This window comes from Oncorhynchus keta, chromosome 26, assembly GCF_023373465.1.
Source record: "Oncorhynchus keta strain PuntledgeMale-10-30-2019 chromosome 26, Oket_V2, whole genome shotgun sequence".
Lineage (NCBI taxonomy): Eukaryota > Metazoa > Chordata > Actinopteri > Salmoniformes > Salmonidae > Oncorhynchus > Oncorhynchus keta.
In genome coordinates, this window is record NC_068446.1 from 35409017 (window position 1) to 35431916 (window position 22900).

Below are 22900 nucleotides of genomic sequence, written 5' to 3' on the forward strand. Positions count from 1 at the left end.
TTGATTGTGAGCCCAGTTGATTAGAGCCAGCTAGCTCAGCGATGCGGGGCAGGGACTTCTAGATTACCCACTTTTAATCAGGCAAGTGGCAGGGGGGTCTATGATGAGATGAGCGAAAAAAATGCTACAGTATGTCAGCCTCCACAGTGTTTATGAAGTCGTGTTTGTATTTATGATGCATTATAATGAGTGCTACATTTATTCTGAATAGAGTGGTAAGGAGGAGGAGGAGCACCGTGGACCCCGGAAGTAATTTTGCAATTCATTTTGCAATTAGTTTTCTTGTGTCAATTAACTCGTGACATTCCTGGATTACCCATTATATCAATGAAGTCAAATTTCATCAAACAATGTGATAGTCAGTTGAAAAAATGTTAAGGGTACAAGATTGTGTCCAAGGAATAAACTAGTCCTAAATATTTCCAAAACTAAAAGCATTGTATTTGGGACAAATCATTCACTAAACCCTAAACCTCAACTACTCCTCGTAATGAATAATGTGGAAATTGAGCAAGTTGATGTGTCATGGTCAAAACATATCTTGCTCTGCCTTCTTACCAATACTATCAACAAGGCAAGTCCTACTGGCCCTAGTTTTGTTGCACCTAGACTACTGTTCAGTAGCGTGGTCAGGTGCCACAAAGAGGGACATAGAACAATTGAACAGGGCAGCACGGCTGGCCCTTAAAAGTACACATAGAGCTAACATTAATGACATGCATATCAATCTCTTATGGCTCAAAGTGGTAGAGAGATGTATGCAAGCTGAATGTACCGAGCTGTCTCTTTAAAATACTCGGACACCCATGCATACCCCACAAGACATGCCACTAGAGTTCTCGTCTGTCACGTTCTGACCTTTATTTCCTTTGTTTTGTATTTATTTAGTATGGTCAGGGCGTCAGTTGGGTGGGTGGTCTATGTTTGTTTTTCTATGTTTTGGGGTATTTCTATGTTTCGGCCTATGATGGTTCTCAATAAGAGGCAGGTGTCATTAGTTGTCTCTGATTGAGAATCATACTTAGGTAGCCTGGGTTTCACTGTGTGTTTGTGGGTGATTGTTCCTGTCTCTGTGTTTGCACCAGATAGGACTGTTTTAGGTTTTCTCACGTTTATTGTTTTCTTAGCTTATTCATGTAGAGTTTTCTTCATTATAAATTAAAACATGAATAACCACAACGCTGCATTTTGGTCCGCCTCGCCTTCACCAAAGGAAAACCCTTACAGAATCACCCACCACAACAGGACCAAGCGGCGTGGTAACGGGCAACAGCAACAGCGGCGCAAAGAGGAATGGACATGGGACGATGTATTGGACGGGAAGGGTTGCTACACCTGGGAGGAGATCCTGGCGGGAAAGGATCACCTTCCATGGGAACAGGTGGAGGCAGCTAGGAGAGCAGAGGCAGCAGGAGAGAGGAGCCGGCGATATGAGGGAACACGGCTGGCAAGGAAGCCCGAGAGGCAGCCCCAAAAATGTATTGGGGGGGCAGAGGAAGTGTGGCGAAGCCAGGTAGGAGACCTGCACCAACTTCCTGTGCTTACCGGGGGGCGAGAGAGACTGGGCAGGCACTGTGTTATGCTGTGAAGCGCACGGTGTCCCCAGTGCGGGTGCATAGCCCGGTGCGGTACATTCCAGCTCCGCGTATCGGCCGGGCTAGAGTGGGCATCGAGCCAAGTGCCATGAAGCCGGATCTACACATCTGGTCTCCAGTGCGTCTCCTTGGGCCGGCTTACATGGCACCAGCCTTACGCACATTTACATTTACATTTAAGTCATTTAGCAGACGCTCTTATCCAGAGCGACTTACAAATTGGTGCATACACCTTATGACAACCAGTGGAACAGCCACTTGCATCTAAATCTTGTTGGGGGGGGGTGAGAAGGGGGGTGAGAAGGATTACTTACCCTTACTTACCCTATCCTAGGTATTCCTTGAAGAGGTGGGGTTTCAGGTGTCTCCGGAAGGTGGTGATTGACTCCGCTGTCCTGGCGTCGTGAGGGAGTTTGTTCCACCATTGGGGGGCCAGAGCAGCGAACAGTTTTGACTGGGCTGAGCGGGAACTGTACTTCCTCAGTGGTGTCCCCGGTTCGCCTGCATAGCCCAGTGCGGTTTATTCCACCTCGCCGCACTGGCAGGGCGACCGGGACCATTCAACCGGGTAAGAGCTCCAGTGCGCCTGCACGGTCCGGTCTATCCGTCACCACCTCCACGCACCAGCCCTCGGTGGCAGCCCCCCGCACCAGGCTGTCTCTCCGGCTCATCCTTACAGAGGCTCCCGCCTCTCCAGCGCTGCCGGAGCCTTCCTCCTCTCCAGCGCTGTCAGAGTCTCCCGCCTCTCCAGCGCTGCCAGAGCCTTCCTCCTCTCCAGCACAGCCGGAGTCTCCCACCTGTTCGGCGCTACCAGAGCTCCCGCCCCTCAGTCCAGAGGCGCCAGAGCTACTCAGTCCAGCGCTGTCAGAGCCTTCCTCTCCAGCGTTGCCGGAGCTTCCCGTCTGCCCAGCGTTGCCGGAGCTTCCCGTCTGCCCAGAGTTGCCGGAGCTTCCCGTCTGCCCAGCGTTGCCGGAGCTTCCCGTCTGCCCAGCGTTGCCGGAGCTTCCCGTCTGCCCAGAGTTGCCGGAGCTTCCCGTCTGCCAAGCGTTGCCGGAGCTTCCCATCTGCCAAGCGTTGCCGGAGCTTCCCGTCTGCCCAGCGTTGCCAGAGCTTCCCGTCTGCCCAGCGCCGCCTGAGCCATCCGTCTGCCCAGCGCCATCTGAGCTTCCCGTCTGCCCAGCGCCATCTGAGCTTCCCGTCTGCCCAGCGCAGCCTGTGCCGCCAGTCTGCAAGGGGCCGCCAGTGCCGCCAGTCTGCCAGGGGCCGCCAGTCAGCCAGTGGCCGCCAGTGCCGCCAGTCAGCCAGGGGCCGCCAGTGCCGCCATTCAGCCAGGGGCCGCCAGTGCCGCCAGTCAGCCAGGGGCCGCAAGTGCCGTCAGTCAGCCAGGGGCCGCCAGTGCCACCAGTCAGCCAGGGGCCACCAGAGCCCCTCAGCCCAGAGCCGCCAGAGCCCCTCAGCCAAGAGCCCCTGCCCCTCAGCCAAGAGCTCCTGCCCCTCAGCCAAGAGCTTCCGCCCCTCTGTCCAGAGTTTCCGCCCCTCTGTCCAGAGCTTCCGCCCCTCTGTCCCGAGCTGCCCCTCAGTCCAGTGGGGTCATTTAGAGGGGTCGCCGTGGTTAGGAGGCCACAGAAGCAGACAATAAGGCGGACTAAGACAATGGTGAAGTAGGGTCCGCGTCCCGCGCCAGAGCCGCCACCGCGGACAGACGCCCACCCAGACCCTCCCCTATAGGTTAAGGTTTTGCGGCCGGAGTCCGCACCTCCTTTGGGGGGGGGGTACTGTCACGTTCTGACTTTTATTTCCTTTGTTTTGTATTTATTTAGTATGGTCAGGGCGTGAGTTGGGTGGGCAGTCTATGTTTGTTTTTCTATGTTTTGGGGTATTTCTATGTTTCGGCCTAGTATGGTTCTCAATCAGAGGCAGCTGTCAACTGTTGTCCCTGACTGAGAACCATACTTAGGTAGCCTGGTTGTCCCTGACTGAGAACCATACTTAGGTAGCCTGGTTGTCCCTGACTGAGAACCATACTTTGGTAGCCTGGTTGTCCCTGACTGAGAACCATACTTAGGTAGCCTGGTTGTCCCTGAGTGAGAACCATACTTAGGTAGCCTGTTTGTCCCTGAGTGAGAACCATACTTAGGTAGCCTGTTTTCTCACGTTTCAGTTGTGGGTGTCTATTTTCTGTTTTGTGTCTGCACAGACAGAACTGTTTCGGTTTCATTTCGTTCTCGTTTTATTCTTTAGTGTTCTGAGTTATAATAAATATCATGAACACTTACCACGCTGCGCATTGGTCCTCCGATCCTTCCTACTACTCCTCCTCGTCAGAGGAGGAAGACAACCGTTACAGATGTACTATTTTATCTGTTGATTCATATGTAATGTAAGTGCTTTAATATGTTTGGACCCCAGGAAGAGTAGCTGCTGCCTTGGCAGCATCTAATGGGGATCCCTAATAAATACAGATACAAAAATACAAATACATATCTGGCTATGTTGGTAAAATCACTACATGTCCCATCGAACCAAGCAGGGAGAGGCTGCCTCTTGTCACCGTTCCAAGACCAGTCGGAAGCTTTCAGCTAACCCACGTCAATGACGCCAATGGATCTCAAAACTGAACTTAACGCAATGATATCCTTTGTCAGATATTTCAAACCAGACATGACTATTCAACAAAACAATAAATCAATACATACTTTACAAGTTTCTTTCTAGCTAATTTCTTAGTTACATGGTTGTATAACTAGGAAAGGATTACTGAAGTTGAGGGTGCAGTATTTATGAAGTTTGGAAATGAGGATGAAAACTAGCATAGTTCAGCTAGCCAGCTAGTTTAGCCAGGGAAAATGAGGTCGGGACAGGATATAGCTGGTTGTACATGCACACTAGGCTAATTCAGGAGACAGATTGTAGTTTTTATGTCATAATATAACGAGCTGGCGGCGAAAAGTTTTATGAAACAATTCAGAGACTGAAACAAATAAAATAGATGACTAACATTTAAGGAGAGCAAATCGATATACAATCCTTAAATCAGATGTAACTGTGAATAGTAAAACAAAGCTTAAAAGGATATTTGAGTGAACCCTGGATACTGAACATGTATGGTGAGGACACAATGGACAGGACAGACTCCTCCTCACCACTCTATTCTGTCTGAGGATAAAGAAGAAGCAATTACTAGTATTTGAAGGCATAGTAAACTAGACCCTATCTGAAACAAAATGGACATACATTCAATAATTGATCAACATTTGCTATTGCTAAACAAGAAAGCTTCCTGTATGTATCATTTATAACACGTACTGAGCTCCCAAGACTCCATTGTCCATCTCTACTGTATTTCTCTGCAGCATCACAGTGAGTGCAGGCCAACATGCTCTTTAACCTGGCAGTTAACACATCGAAATACTGCACTGTTTGTCCGAAAGTCTATCCCAATGCCACAGTATGGGTATCTGTCCCTGTTTTCATGAAGATCAGGCTCCGGAGGGGTTGAGAGTGACACTGCTCCTGGGATCCTCCTCTGGTCTAGTTATTAGACTTGCTCCCCATAGACCATCAGACAACAGGGTGGCCAGTCCTCTTCTGGTGCTCTTCTCACCATTCATACTGTATATGAATTAAACATGGAGTATTCAGACTTTACTCAGTACTTTGTTGAAGCACCTTTGGCAGCAATTACAGCATCAAGTCTTCTTGGGTATGACGATATAAGCTTGGCACACCTGTATTTGGGAAGTAAGATATCCCAGAAAGATATCCCCTTCAACACCAAGAACAGCAAAAGGCATCCAACCCACCGGCACCTCATCCTCATGCTGTGAATCTCAGGTCGTAAACGGTTAATCACAGACGATACCATATACAGTTAATCACAGACGACACAATATACGGTAAATCACAGACGATACAATATACGGTAAATCACAGACGACACAATATACGGTAAATCACAGACGACACAATATACGGTAAATCACAGACGATACAATATATGGTTAATCACAGACGATACCATATACAGTTAATCACAGACGACACAATATACGGTAAATCACAGACGATACAATATATGGTTAATCACAGACGATACCATATACAGTTAATCACAGACGACACAATATACTGTAAATCACAGACGATACAATATATGGTTAATCAAAGACGATACAATATACGATAAATCACAGATGACTTAACTTGCAGAGCTATGAATGTCATATCTCTAAATGAGGCCATTTACATGTGTTGAAAGGAGAAGAACAACGTTTAAAAAAACACATTAATTATAGAGAAAAATATACACAGGGAGGTACTGCTGCTCTTCCCTGCTGTTCAAGAGACCGTCTCCATGCACCTTGTCATTATTAATCCACAACTTTAAAGGAAATATTGCAGCCATTTCTCATGATTACTGTTGCTTGCTTACACCATTTACATAGAGATTACATTGCTTCGGCAAGGACACCTGGCTCAGCAGGCATTACAGTGATGGTGTGCAGGGGGTTGCTGTGATGGACTGGGTCACCACACTTAGTGTATGCCAATCAAGCTAACACACTTTGATAAATAGATGCACATCATCACTTGTTTATTCGGGCTCACAATTCACTTGGAATTATTTACAGTTTTGTAGGCTTGCTCAGCATTTTACCACCTAAGAGAAAAAGATGGGTATCACATGCAATTGAATGTAGGAAGTTAGCAGAATGTCTATTAATGGTGAATTAGCCCACAGCATATTATCATCAATTATTTTTGGGTGCTTAGCCAGGGGTGAAATGAGATTGCTATGCTTACTTCTATTGGTGCAAGAGCTATAGGTGTCATTGTAAAGCTGGTATTGATGTTTTTCTGTTATATGGTGATGGTTTAGTTGCTAGTTGGATGCTTGTTAACCCCTGTATTTATTTGGGATTAACCCAAACCCGCTCTAGGGCTGCAGCTGGAAGTCTGGATCTGTTGACAGACCCAAAGGGAGACTCTCATACAGGAAAATCCCTCCAACCTATTTCAGGGCTAACAAAACACAGGAGATACAATCTTAGGAAAAAGGGTTCCAAAAGGGTTCTTTGGCTGTCCCCATAGGAGAACCCTTTTTGGTTCCAGGTAGAACCCTTTTTTGGTTCCAAGTAGAACCCTCTGTAGAGGGTTCTGTATGGAACGAGCACCACTTGTTTTCCACTCTTCCTTTCTGCCCTGGACTCTCCTGAATGTTCAGCACAGGACAGGATAGGCAGCCTGATGTGAGACCAGAGGATGTCAACTGCTACCTTAAAGTCAGCATTCCACCCTACACTATGCACTACAGAGTGGTATGTCCATTCTACTTATTACATTTCTGCCTGCGCTGTATAACACAGTGGTTGTCCAATCGTTCCATGTATTTTATTTATTCTAGAGCTAACGCACCTGATTCAACTTGTCAACTAGTGAATCAGGTAGTTCAGGGCTACAACAAAATCTTAAAATATCTGGGGTCCCCGAGGAGAGGTTTGAGAACCACTGGTGTAACATTACTCTGCACTCAGTATCTGTGAACTCAGCATCTGATTCTGACCCAAGAAAACAGGTGGGTGGACTCTCAAGCCAATCGATGACTCTAATTGATCCATTAAGTGCCACGGAGAGCTGAACCGCTGCCCTCAAGGATTAGGTTGGTGCTCCCCTGCTCCCATGCTAGCCAGAGATACAGCTCATTTATAATAGGCCCGGGCTAATGCGCACACACTCTGTTAATCTCACACATACATGTTACAGCTGATTAATTTAGATTCAGCAATTACAATATAATTAATGTGCGGCCTTTTGTCCACCCTGATGAAAGCTGCCATAATACTTTAATCAGAGGGCTTGGAGAGAACTGAGTTTGATTATGAAACAGACCCTAGAAAAATACATCTGTGAATTTACTGGTGATTATGCTGAGAATCAATGACATTACCTATCTCTATATTCATTTATCAACACGATACAAATGTTCACAGACCACTTTGAAATGTTCCACCCCTTCCCATACCCTCTGATGCATCAATAAAATTGTGGAGCAATCAATTATTCTGGTGCGTAATGTAACCAAGTTTTAATAATTGCTAGTTGTAAATACATTTTGATTGGTGAATGGGAGAAGCCATACCCTAATGCCTTAGCAGTCTCTCCAAGCAAAGAACAAGCAAGACTAAAAGAGAATCAGAGATGCTCTCTGTGTTTTTTGCCTTAGACTGTCCCCTGGTAGTCTATTTTGACATTCAGCGACTTGACATGTGAACCTTCAAGGTATCCCCTGCTGTTGAGACAGCAAATGCTGAGGTGCACTCAGCCAAACTAGGCAAGACAGTGTTTGAGTCAAACATTGGGGCAATGCATGCAGGCAGAGCGTAAAACGCTGACCAACAGTACACATCTCCCAAACAAGGGAATACACCTTCCTTTCAGCACAATTCAAGTTTCACAGTACATTTTAGATTTTTCTCATACATCCCAAATCAAGCAGTTGTTCTTAGTAGAATAAAACTGTTGCTGTATATTGGCAGGGAAAGAGACTTTTGGATTCAATTGCATTTGTTTATCCTTCAGCATAGCGTCACAAAAACAGCCTATAATTATCAGCTATATCTAGCTGGATAAATAAAATATATTCATCAGCGTTTCAGTAAAAGCCTGTGAGTAGCCATGTTGTGCCAGTAAAAAGAGCCCCATCACACCTACCAGACTCTCTGGAGATCTGGACAAAAGCCTCCACGCCACTTTCGCCGTAATTCCCCTCCGAGGCCAGGGTCGACACATAGTTCCAGCCCATCGCCGTGACGATGTCCAGCATGGCCTGAGCTTGGTAGGAGTCCGGTGGCACCACACGGGAGAAGAAGTCGTAGCGTGTGTTGTCACTCAGCTCGGGTGCCGTGGATGCATAGCTGATCTGAGGAATCTATGGAGACAAGGAAACCCTAGTGTAAGCCAAGTGTTTAATGCCAAACGAGTAATTGTTAATTCCACAACGGAATATGCTCCCCAGACATCTACTATATGTTACACATAGGGATATTAACGAGAGGACATATCAATGTGACTTTGTCAGAACCTTTCTGAACCACCTGACTTGAAACTTTATTTCTTCATGTTTAGGAGTCTTTTATCCCAAAAGAACTTCAAAACCAGAATTCCACAATGTCCTTGCTTTGTTTCTTGTCAACTGGATACAGTGTAAATGGAGAAGAGAGAGGGAACTGTAAGGTATTAGACAGACAGACAACACACAGACAGAAAACACACAGACAGATAGACATAGCCTGTTAGACAAGGAGAGAAGGTTGGATAATGGTCCTTTAGAGAGCGATTGAAGGCCTGATTGATTTCACTTCAGTCAAAGGCCAGGGTGTGCGGGCAGGCCTTACAGGCTTGTCTCATTGGCATTCAAAGAGAGGGGGAATGGAAGAAAGAAAGACAGGCAAAGGCCTGCCAGCAATACAAATGCCACTCACTGGCTGGCAGCTTGAGCCGATCTCAGCTCATTCACAGACAGCTACAAATTAAACCGGCTGTAAATACAAATGCATCTGGTGGGTTTGACATAATTGCAATCACCTGTGATATGCCACCGTTCTGTCAGTCCCAGGTTAACCCTTGAACATTGGGATTGACTTGATCCATTTTGTTAGATTTTTTCCCCACACGCTGGGATTTCAGAGCCATACGATAACAAGAGCTAAGCGAGTACCAGAGGCAACAAGTGATTAATTATCACCATTGATTCAGTTCTGCCATTAAGTGATTAATATCTGGGTTGAAACAAAGGACATTTTTCTTGCCTTTGGTCACTATGTGAACAAGTTTTCCAGGGGCCAAAGCGTCTGCTTGTGCTTGTCTTTATTTTCCCATTTCAACTTCATTTAAAAAGCGGGAACATGGAGCTGAAGTTTATACACCCTAAAGTCAATCAATGGACTGTGGCTTCAGAGAACAAACTCTGCCTTTTGTATTCCATTTAGATTTATAGGGGTCATCTCAGGGTAAAGCATTTTTGCAACCTCTGAATTGTGTTATAGTGAGATAAATCATATTGACCTCATGATATAGATCTCATCTTTCCTAACATGGAGATGTACTCTCTCTCTCTCGCTCTCTCACACACACACACACACACACACACACACACACACACACACACACACACACACACACACACACACACACACACACACACACACACACACACACACACACACACACACACACACACACACACACACACACACACACACAAGATATTATCATAATTCACTGCAAACTTCCATAAAGTTTAGCCACTGAATGACATGAATAATGCAAAAAGTAACTACAATAAAGGAAAACAAATAAAGAAACCAAAACAGGTTGAGATAATGTTCACTACGGTGCAATGAGCTCAGATGCTGAATTGTACTGAACAAAAATAGAAACGCAACATGCAACAATGTCAACCATATAACTGAGTTATGAGGAAATCATATGAGGAAATCAGTCCATTTAAATAAATTCAATAGGCCCTAATCTGTGGATTTGACATGACGAAGCCAGGCCCAGTCAACCAGAATGAGTTTTTTTCCCCCCCACAAAAGGGCTTTAATACAGACAGTGTTATTTTTGTTCAGTATATTTACAAACACAATGGTTATGAGAATAGTTCACATTACAATAATGTCAATACATCTTCCTAAATCAACAAAGATCAACAGAGGTACACTGACACACAGACATATATTATTGATTGCTTTAACCAATCAAAGTACATTGCTTTTACATTTTTTTTGTGTATATTTGGGAATGTTGATGCTTAGTTGTCTGCACCTTTAGGTGGCTCTGACATGTTGACCAGACCAAATGCGCACATTGATTTTGTCCACCCGCACCAGACGCGATCAGGACACGCAGGTTGAAATATCAAAACAAACTCAGAACCAATTATATTAATTTGGGCACAGGTTGAAAAGCATTACACATTTATGGCAATTTAGCTAGCTTTCTTGCTGTTGCGAGCTCATTTGTCCAGGATATAAACATTGGGTTGTTATTATACCTGAAATGCACAAGGTCCTCTACTCCGACAACTAATCCACAGATAAAACAGTAAACCAAATGAGTTTTTAGTCTCCTTCCTTCAGGCTCCTTCTTATTTTGGACTTTATATGATGGTTGGCAACCAACTTTAGGTGCATTAATGCAACCAACTGGAGTGTGGACCTCAATTCATCTTTCAGTCACCCACGTGGGTACGTATATGCTCTCAAAAACCACAGAGAACATGGCATGTGGGTATATGCTTCTAAAAACTAACGAGGAGATTGGAGAGGCCGGACACGCGCGGACGCGCGTTGAGCGTCCTAAATAGAACCAATTTCTATTTTAGCGCCTGGCCACGCAGACGCACGCTGATGAGCGCAAGCAGTGTGGGTGCAATGATTGAATAACATGTACAGTATGCGATGTGTTCGGTCTGGTCATCATGTGAGAGTCATAATGATGTCACTTGGGAAATTACAATCACATGCAGAACACTTTATCCTCTTACATTATACGAACCACATTCTCAAAGCTGAAATGAAAGAAATGTCCATTCCGCTGGAAGCCTATGGAGAGTTGTTGGCACAAGTAGATGGGGAGAATGCCACTTTAATTAGTGGTCTAATTCAGGGATATTGTAGATCAGCATATCTTGATATCTTCATCTCAAAACCCACCAACACACTAAGCCTTCCTTTTGATTATCATCCTCCCCACCATCCTCATCATCATCCTAATCATCCCAACCATCCTCATCATCCCCACCATCCTCATCCCCACAATCCTCATCATCCTCACCATCATCATCCTCATCAGCATCATTATCATTCCCCCCTCATCATTATTATCATCATCCTCATCATCACCGTCATATTGTAGTGTTCCTAGTATATTATCACGAGTCCCAGACCTCTGGGTATTACAAAACGCAAACATGACTAGAGTACTTCCAGGGGTGATGTTGTGAGACTGTGAAGACCAGGGTGGTTCTGGGTCAGTGTGCGCTAAGTTTAATATGGCCGTGATTGCAGAGCCAGACTAATTAATGCATTTGGGGCTTCGGGGCACCTACCTCCAGGGGGGGCCACCTTTCTTTTTAAGAAAACAGCTAACTTCCTGCATTTCAACACATTTTGCCATGGATCAAAAATAAAAAGTTGTTGATTTATAGCTCATCTCGTGCTATCCTCACATTTTGCTCCGAGGATGAGAGAAAATTTGTCAGTTTTAAAGCTTTTTTCCTGCAATTCTACAAATTTTTTCTTATGCCGTTTTCATATGCTATCCAGGGGACCCCCAACCCAAACGTGCCCGTTCAGTAATCCGGCCCTGCGTGATTGACTCTGTAGAGCATAAGGCTGAAGCACTTGACACTGGGCTGGATCTGTGGCGTGTATTTACAGCGCTGCTAAGAGCACCAGTGATAAATCATGCTCTAATTCTCCACTGCTACTGTGGACATCCACATGGCTCCATTATAGGGAGAGAGCAACAAGGGAGTGGGGAATATGGAAGAAATGGCGATAGAGGGATAGAGAAATCTTTCTCAAAGGGGATGGGAGAATATGAAAAAAAGAAAAAAGGTGAGAGAGACAGAGAGAGAGAGAGACAGAGACAGAGACAGAGACAGAGGCAGGGAGAAAGGGAGTGAGGGGATAAAGAATAGAGCGAGCGATCGAGAACAGTTTTGAAATGTGACTTGAGGGCTCACCAGATGTACTCCCACGTACCGTAGCCCAAAGAAAGTGATGAGACTCATCAAGTACTTAGAGGCATCGGAGGGAGATAATTCCTCCATCATACACATCTGCAGCACACAAACACACTCTGCTGCTTCAGCCTATCTAGGTGACCATAAGGCAGGACAACACATCACAACTGCTGTAACAGTTCTCAGTTTTACACAAACAAAATGCGTGTGGTCATGAACTGTTATGATATACTATGACAGACCTTATGTCATCTGTATGTCAGAAATGTAAGTCCTTATCCATCCACACAACAGTATGCTGTGAGATATCGGCATGTGGCTCCTTCCACGGTGGGCCACTTTAGCAGCTAATGGAGCTGTCACACCTAGAGGGACAGTATTGGCCTGATATATGGTGGCCTGACAATAGTCATTAACCTCAACACCGACCTTTATTTAAAACAATCTAGCAAACAGCAGGCCAAGTGTCTCAATAAATGGTGTAAACAGAGACAGATGTGTGTGTATGTGCGTATCAACATATTCATTACCATTATTTTTCTTTCACACACACACACTCATGCAGGCACCCACACCCACAAACACACACACACACACACAGAAAAAATCCCCACTGTCCGCACCATTCATTTCCATATTGATAGTGGCTCCTCTCTGACCAGGGATGATAATTGATTGAGAGAAAGATTGAGGGAGAAAAGCTAATTCGACATGACAGGACAGCCAGGTCTCGTCTCTCTATGTCCCCCCCTCCCTGAATTTAGCCCTCCATGTAGTCTCCATGGCTACGTCCCTCTTGCAGGTTGGAATTTATTGGGATGGCTCATGTACTGGAGGTAGCCCTGCAGAGTGTTCACTAGCTGACACAGTTACAGAGTCATAAAATCAGATTTTAAGCATTTCGCTAATGCTTAACCATAACCTTAAATTAAGACCTAAAGCTCATGTCTGTTTTCATGAATTTTGACAATATAGCCAATTTGGACTTTGCAGCTGGCCCATCTAGCCGAAATTGCTCAGTGCTGCCTCCAGGGCAAGATTCATGACAATAAACGTCAACCTCCGTCCCTCTATCTCCTTCTTCTCTCTCTTGTTTTCTCCACTATCACTGTTTAATGGTTTTGGGAGGTTTTCTGACAAGCTCTCTCCACCCAAAAAGATGCTGGCCATAGGAACATCCATGGGTGACATTATCTGATGTGACTTTATCATTCCTGTCCTCCTACAGTAGTTGACAGTGGCATCCTGGGACCAATCTGACTTCCATAATATGACAGCTTGACTGCACTATAAGGTCACCGTTCGTCTTCGTTGTTTTGTTTTTAATGCATTTCTATGCTCACTGCTTACGTATTTTTTTAAGGGCACTTGTTTGTTATGTGCTTATGCACACAACTTATTCTGCACCACAACCCAAATGCTGTGAGCAACACTGAAAATATTTTTTCACGTAGTTTAACGGAGGTACATTTAAAGGAAGCATTGGAAGCACAAAGTACCTACAGAATATTGGAAGCACAAAGTACCTACAGAATATTGGAAGCACAAAGTACCTACAGAATATTGGAAGCACAAAGTACCTACAGAATATTGGAAGCACAAAGTACCTACAGAATATTGGAAGCACAAAGTACCTACAGAATATTGGAAGCCATACACTACAGGTAACTGCCAAAATAAAGGAAACACTTGAGTAAATGAGGGATACAAAGTATATTGAAAGCAGGTGCTTCCACACAGGTGTGGTTCCTGAGCTAATTAAGCAATTAACATCCCATCAAGCTTAGTGTTGTTTATAAAAATGCCCGTTACCGACTAGTTTGGCTACCATAGCTAGAAGAAGAGGTCTCAGTGACTTTGAAAGAGGGGTCTCAAAGGAGCATAGGGGATTTAAAGGGTGTGTGTGTGTGTGTGTGTGTGTGTGTGTGTGTGTGTGTGTGTGTGTGTGTGTGTGTGTGACTCTTATGGGAGTTTCTGGAGCGGCGTCTAAGACAGCGTTTTCCACCACCTTCTACAAAACACCAAATTATGGAATTTCTCGTGGAGGAATGGTGTCGCATCCCTCCAATAGATTTCAAGACACTTGTAGAGTCTATGCCGAGGCACAGGGAATCTGTTCTGGTGGCTCAACACCCTTTGCCAGATACCTGTACATTTAGGCAAGACCCCAGAGTCGATGTCCGCACCCCTTCAAAATCGAATTAGCATAATTTTTAATTTGTATTTATTTATTTAACCAGGCAAGTCAGTTAAGAACAAATTCTTATTTTCAATGACAGCCTAGGAACAGTGGGTTAACTGCCTGTTCAGGGGCAGAATGACAGATTTGTACCTTGTCGGCTCAGGGATTTGAACTTGCAACCTTCCAGTTACTAGTCCAACACTCTAACCACTAGGCTACCCTGCCTAGGGTAGGTAATACAAAATTACCTATAAAAATCGTTCTGTTCAAGCTAGACATATTTATTGCATGGGCTGCGTCTCAATCAGGATTGAGGGAAAAATGAACAGAACAAAGTACAGAGAGATCCTTGATGAAAACCTGCTCCAGAGCGCTCAGGACCTCAGACTGGGACAATGATTCACCTTCCAACAGGACAATAACCCTAAGCACACAGCCAAGACAATGCAGGAGTGGCTTAGGGACAAGTCTCTGAATGTCCTTGAGTGGCCCAGCCAGAGCCCGGACATGAACCCGATCGAACATCTCTGGAGAGACCTGAAAATAGCAGTGCAGTGACGCTCCCCATCCAACCTGACAGAGCTTGAGAGGATCTGCAGAGAAAAATGGGAGAAACTCCTGAAATACAGGTGTACCAAGCTTGTAGCGTCGTCCCCAAGAAAATCAAGGCTGTAATCGCTGCCAAAAGTGCTTCAACAAAGTACTGAGTAAAGGGTCTGAATACTTATATACTTACACTTGAATTTTATATTTCACTGATGTAAATGTCAAATTTCTGGGTTTTATTTTTAATACTTCTCCTTCTCTATAGTTTTGGCAAATCGGTTAGGACATCTTCTTTGTGCATTATACAAGTAATTTTTCCAACAATTGTTAATTAACAGACAGATTATTTCACGTATAATTCACTGTATCACAATTCCAGTGGGTCAGAAGTTTACATTCACTAAAGTTGAATGTGCCTTTAAACAGCTTGGAAAGTTACAGATGTCAAGGCTTTAGAAGCTTCTGATTGGCTAATTGACATAATTTGAGTCAATTGGAGTTGTACCTGTGGATGTATTTCAAGGTCTACCTTCAAACTCAGTGCCTCTTTGCTTGACATCATGGTAAAATCAAAAGAAATCAGCCAAGAAATGGTAGACCTCCACAAGTCTGGTTCATCTTTGGGAGCAATTTCCAAATGACTGAAGGTACCACGTTCATCTGCACAAACAATAGTACGCAAGTATAAACACTATGGGACCACGGAGCCATCAAACCGCTCAGGAAGGAGACGCGTTCTGGATCCTAGAGATGAACGCACTTTGGTGTGAAAAGTGCAAATCAATCCCAGAACAACAACAAAACTCAGTCACACTGGTTCTGTCAGGAGGAATGGGCCAAAATTCACCCAAATTTATTGTGGGAAGCTTGTGGAAGGCTACCCGAAACGTTTGACCCAAGTTAAACAATTTAAAGGCAATGCTACCAAATACCAATTGAGAGTATGTAAACTTCTGACCCACTGAGAATGTGATGAAAGAAATAAAAGCTGAAATAAATCATTCTCTCTACTATTATTCTGACATTTCACATCTTAAAATAAAGTGATGATCCTACCTGACCTTAGACAGCAAATTTTTACGATGATTAAATGTCAGGAATTGTGAAAAACTGAGTTTAAATGTATTTTGCTAAGGTGTATGTAAACGTCCAACTTCAGCTGTATTATCAAGGTAAGCTGTCCCCAATGTGAACTGGTTCTACCCTCCGGTAATCCACTACTCTGTTTTTATGCTTTATTCCAACTGATATATCTGATGTTGACAGTATTTCAGACGCATGTAGACTATACGACTTAAAAACCAGGATTACCAGAAACCACTTAATTTTCTATTTTCTAATGAAGAAATATATGCACTCTAACCTACACTGAGTGTACAAAATATTAGGAATACATGCTCTTTTCATGACAGACTGACCAGGTGAATCCAGGTGAAAGCTATGATCCCTTCTTGATGTCACCATTCAGTGTAGATTAAGGGGAGGAGACAGGTTAGAGAGCGATTTTTAAGCCTTGAGACAATTGAGACATGGATTGTGTATGTGTGCAATTCAGTTGGTGAATAGGCAAGAAAAAAGTGCATTTGAACGGGGAATGGTAGTAGGCCCCAGGCGCACCAGTTTGAGTGTGTCAAGAACTGAAATGCTGTTGGACTTTTCACTCTCAACAGTTTCTCATGTGTATCAAGAAAGGTCCTTCACCCAAAGGACATCTAGCCAACTTGACACAATTGTGGGAAACATTGCAGTCAACATGACTGCAGCATCTCTGTGGAACGCTTATTAGGAAGGTGTTTCTAATGTTTTGTACACTCAGTGTATATTTTTTAAACTACTAATCGGACAGACAAGAGGAGCAAATTATGTCCGGGGGGGTCGGGGGTTCAACCCCCTGAATGAGAAATGAGCCCCATTAAACGCAACAAAAGTCAATCTATTGGGGGGGCACTAAATAATGCTAATTTCACTATTCTTAAAATGTCTGAAATTTCAGAGTGCAAATTACAAACTTCAGAAGCCTTTTTAAAACTCAAATACGACACATTTTATAGGTCCTGAACAGTCATTCTGAAAAGTAATTTTTTACATGGCTAACTACCAGGAAGTTTGAAAAAACAGGCTGAGTGGGCGGGGTTTCACACCCTGACCTTAGAGAGCCTTTTTATGTCTCTATTTGGTTTGGTCAGCGTGTGATTTGCGTGGGCATTCTATGTGTTGTATTTCTTTGTTTTTGGCCGAGTGTGGTTCCCAAACAGAGGAAGCTGTCTATCGTTGTCTCTGATTGGGAATCATACTTAGGTAGCCTTTTTTCTCACCTATGTTATGGGATCTTGTCCTTGTATTGTTGCTGTTGAGCCCTACAAGGCTGTATGTTTAATTGGTTCTCTTTCTTGTTTTTCTGGTTATCATTAAAGAATATGATTAATCTACCCCACGCTGCATCTTGGTCTAATTCCACCACCAACGATGACCGTCGTCGTCCTGTCCCATTTGCAGAAAAGCATCCCCAAAGAATGATGTTTCCACCTCCATGCTTCACGGTTGGGATGGTGTTCTTGGGGTTGTACTCATCCTTCTTCTGCCTCCAAACACGGCGAGTGGAGTTTAGACCAAAAAGCTCTATTTTTGTCTCATCAGACCACATGACCTTCTCCCATTCCTCCTCTGGATCATCCAGATGGTCATTGGCAAACTTCAGACGGGCCTGAACATGCGCTGGCTTGAGCAGGGGGACCTTGTGTGCGCTGCAGGATTTTAATCCATGACGGCGTGGTGTGTTACTAATGGTTTTCTTTGAGACTGTGGTCCCAGCTCTCTTTAGGTCATTGACGAGGTCCTGCCGTGTAGTTCTTGGCTGATCCCTCACCTTCCTCATGATCATTGATGCCCCACAAAGTGAGATCTTGCATGGAGCCCCAGACCGAGGGTGATTGACCGTCATCTTGAACTTCTTCCATTTTCTAATAATTGCGCCAACAGTTGTTGCCTTCTCACCAAGCTGCTTGCCTATTGTCCTGTAGCCCATCCCAGCCTTGTGCAGGTCTAGAATTGTATCCCTGATGTCCTTACACAGTTCTCTGGTCTTGGCCATTGTGGAGAGGTTGGAGTCTGTTTGATTGAGTGTGTGAACAGGTGTCTTTTATACAGGTATACAGGTAACGAGTTCAAACAGGTGCAGTTAATACAGGTAATGAGTGGAGAACAGGAGGGATTCTTAAAGAAAAACGAAGAGGTCTGTGAGAGCCGGAATTCTTACTGGTTGGTAGGTGATCAAATACTTATGTCATACAATAAAATGCTAATTAATTACTTAAAAATCAAACAATGTTATTTTCTGGATTTTTGTTTTAGATTCCGTCTCTCACACTTGAATTGTCCCTATGATAAAAATTACAAACCTCTACATGCTTTGTAAGTAGGAAAACCTGCAAAATCGGCAGTGTATCAAATACTTGTTCTCCCCACTGTAATCCTCGCCCCTCTGCAAACACACCTTCACCGATGTTGGTTACGAGGCGGTACTTATCTAAATTAGGTAAGAGAATATCATGTTACCGTTACCGTTGGTGTTTGAAAATGAGAGTTAAGGGGATGTCACCTTGTCCCCTTAATCATGCCATGTGTTTGACATGTGGGAGGGGAAGCAACAGTCATTTTTCATACTGTGGTTATCATACTTTGATCTGGTTTCCTTCAAATATCATCCAATTTCATGAAAACCAGGATTTTGACTGTTCATGACCTATAATTGTCCTGCATTAAAGGAAGATTCTCCTGCAACATGACGATCAGATTAAGATCCTACATCTGTAACATAGCCTTTTCAAGTAGAACCAAAAGCTTCCTTTTTCCTACAGGTTAAATAAACAATATTAAACATGGGCATAACATAAGCCTCATCAAATCAAATGTTATTAGTCACATGCTTTGTAAACAACAGGTGCAGACTAACAGTGAAATGCTGACTTACAGGGCTTTCCCAGAGACGAAAAAAAGAGAAATAATAGAAAAATAATAATAATAATAATAATAATAATAATATATGCCATTTAGCAGACGCTTTTATCCAAAGCGACTTAGTCATGTGTGCATACATTCTACGTATGGGTGGTCCCGGGGATCGAACCCACTACCTTGGCATTACAAGCGCCATGCTCTACCAACTGAGCTACAGAAGGACCACGGAGCCAATAACACAAGGAATAAACACAATGAGTAATGAATAACTTGGCTATATACATGGGGTACCAGTGCTGAGTCGATGTATAGGGGTACGGGGTAATTGAAGTAGGATATGTACATAGAGGTAGGGATAAAGTCACTAGGCAACAGGATAGATAATAAATATTAGCAATAGCGAATGTGATGAGTCAAAACCGCAGTGGTCTAAAGTACTTAAGAAAAATTACTTTTAGTGTACTACTTGAGTAGTTTTTTTGTGGTATCTGTACTTTCCTTTACTATTTATAATTTTGACAACTTTTACTCCACTACATTCCTAAAGAAAATAATGTACTTTTCCCGCCATACATTTTCCCTGACACCTAAAAGTACATGTTGAATGCTTAGCAGGACAGGGAAATGGTCCAATTCCTGCACTTATCAAGAGAACATCCCCGGTTATCCTTACTGCCTCTGATCTGGCGGACTTACTAAACACAAATGCTTCCTTTATAAATTATGTCTGAGTGTTGGAGTGTGCCCCTGGCTATCCGTAAATAAAAAATACATGAAAATCTGGTTTGCTTAATATAAGGCATTTGAAATGATTTATACCTTTACTTTTGATACTGAAGTATATTTACAACCAAATGCTTTTAGACTTTTACTCAAGTAATATTTTACTGGGTGACTTGCACTTTTACTTGAGTCATTTTCTATTTAGGTATCTTTCCTTTTACTCAAGAATGACAACCGGATACTATTGGGTACACTGCAAAAGAGAGCGCAAAAAGGGTCGATGCAAATATGAACTCTCTCACTAACTATTTATCAGTCTTATGGCTTGGGGGTAGATGCTGTTCAGGGTCCTGTTGGTTCCAGACTTGGTGCATCGGTACCACTTGCCATATTTCTGTCTAGCTTGAGCTCACCTTTGTCTTATATTGGAACTCGTGGTCCTTCTGTAGCTCAGTTGGTAGAGCATGGCGCTTGTAACGCCAGGGTAGTGGGTTTGATTCCCGGGACCACCCATATGTAGAATGTATGCACACATGACTGTAAGTCGCTTTGGATAAAAGCGTCTGCTAAATGGCATATATTATTATTATTATATATATTATAACTCCTTCCCATTATTCTGCTGTTGTTGGAAACACAAAGTGAAATGGGTTCCCTAATACTCTGTCATTGCTCTCTTCTGAGCACCTGCCAGGTGATTTTGAAACCCTTGTCCAAGTCCAGGGAACAGTGTGTTGTTACCACCCCATTGGTTTTGCAGCAGAGCCAGGTGGGGATAGTGCGTGTCTGGCTTGTTTATTCAGAACAGGTACTTCCAAACATCCACATGGGTGGCCATATTAGAGTCACCATCATAAATAAGCTAGGTCTGCTCAGTCAGTAGCCAGCCTAAAAGCCTGGTAAACAAACACAAGCGATGGATGCCTTTCTCAGAAGTACACAGATTGTCATTGTGGTTTGGATGTCAACATGCTGTCTGTCATCTGAATGAGCTGTAGTCAGCAGTAAGTTCTGATTGGATACATCCTGGGGACACCAATATGTAAAATGTATGCAGACATGACTAACTCGCCTTAGAAAGCATCTGCTAAATGGCATATTGAACTGAACAAAAATATAAACGTAACATGTAAAGTGTTGCTCCCTTGTACTGTACTATTCTATCCTGCATATTCTATCCACATACTGTTCATAATGTCTATACATCCCATATACACAGTGTATATACTGTATATTTATACTCTGGACTCGTCCTAGTATTTCTAAATCCCATTCTTTTACTTTTAGATTTGTGTGTATTGTTGTGTATTGTTAGTGTAACAAGTGCGCTGAGAGTCAGGAAGCAAGTTCAGGGAGTGAGTGTTTTAATAAATAAAATAAACAATGAACACGAAACAGAGTCAATAACACCTGAGGAAAGAACCAAGGGGAGTGACAGATATAGGGAAGATAATCAAGGAGGTGATGGAGTCCAGGTGAGTGTCATGAGGCGCAGGTGCGCGAGACGATGTTGACAGGTGTGCGGGATGATGTTGACAGGTGTGCGGGATGATGTTGACAGGTGTGCGGGATAATCAGCAGCCTGATGACCTAGAGGCCGGAGAGGGAGGGAGTATACGTGACAGTTAGATATTATTGCACTTTTGGAGCAAGGAACACAATCATTTTGCTACACATCTGCTAAATAGGTGATTGGGACCAATAAAATGTCATTTTATTTTATTTGACAATAGCCACAAGCACACATCAAAATCCACAAAGAAATGGATAGTTGGCTACAAAATCAACATTTTGTAATGGCCATTTTTAGTCTCCGGACATGAAACCAATTATAAACCTGTGGATTGAATTGAAGAAGGCAGTCCACAAGCGCAGATGAAAGATATCAAGGATCTGGAAGGATTCTGTTTGGAGGAATGGTCTAAGATGCCTCCAAATGTGTTCTCCAACGTTTTCAGTGACGTTATTCCCGCAAGGTGAGGTATTGAGAGTTATTGAAAACATTTTGACCGCTACCTTTTTGAGATATATACTTTTTTTTGTGTACAATATAGCTCAGTATTTTAAATATGTATTTTATACAGTCATTTTTGCTCATCTTTATCAAGGATGTCAATAATTTTGGACCCCACTGTAAATCAATGGTTAATTACAGTAGCCTGTGTTCTGAATTGGATACAGTGACAGGTCATTTTTCTCTGCAACGTCTTGGCAGGGGCAAAGAAACTGTTGCATGTTGTTGTAATTTGTGACTATTACTGACTTTTAATGACTATTAGTGTCACGCCCTGACCTTAGAGAGCCTTCTTTATTCTCAATTTGGTTAGGTCAGGGTGTGATTTGGGCGAATCTGTTTCTATTTCTTTGTTGGCCTAGTATGGTTCCCAATCAGAGGCAGCCTAAAAACATTTTGGTGGGGGACACGGGGTGGCGAGCGAAGCAAAGGTGGGAACAAGAACCAACTCCCTGTAATTACGATGAGGAGTTGGTCACAGTTCAGATACCATGTTTCCGGTTCTGCGCACCGTGCCTCCAGTGTGCACCCTTAGCCCGGTGCGTTCTGTGCCTGATTTCCGTACTTTCCGTGCTAAGGTGAGCATCTGTCCAGGACGGATTGTGCCGGCTCAGCGGTCCTGGTCTCCAGTGCGTCTCCTCGGCCCAGGATATCCTGTGCCAGCTCTTCACACTTACCGAGCTAAAGTGGGTATCCAGCCATAATGCATTGTGCCAGCTCCACGCACCCGGCCTCTAGTTTTCTCTCCTGCCCGGTGCGTCCTGTGCCATTTCCACGTACTCGGCCTCCAGTGATGATCCATGGCCCGAAGCCTCCAGTGAGGATCCATGGCTCGAAGCCTCCAGTGACGATCCATGGCCCAGAGCCTGCAGCGACGGTCCCCGGTCCGGAGCCTGCAGCGACGGTCCCCGGTCCGGAGCCTCCAGCGACGGTCCCCGTTCCGGAGCCTCCAGCGACGGTCCCCGGTCCAGAGTCTCCAGCGACGGTCCCCGTTCTGGAGCCTCCAGCGACGGTCCCCGGTCCGGAGCTTCCAGAGATGGTTCCCAATCCGGAGTCCGCGACGATAATCTACGGTCCGGAGTCCGCGACAACGATCTACGGTCCGGTGTCCCCGGCAACAATCCCTGCACCAG

At 44.1% G+C, this 22900-nt stretch overlaps 1 protein-coding gene across 1 annotated transcript in view; it reads right to left on the reverse strand.

Moving 5' to 3' along the window:
- The window catches only part of grm8b (glutamate receptor, metabotropic 8b), a 217022-nt gene that overhangs the window by 122850 nt on the left and 71272 nt on the right, over positions 1 to 22900 (reverse strand). Inside the window, exon 3 of the mRNA XM_035737804.2 lies at positions 8307 to 8523. Within this exon, the coding sequence (XP_035593697.1) occupies positions 8307 to 8523 (217 nt within the window). The remainder of the gene's footprint in view (positions 1 to 8306; positions 8524 to 22900) is intronic.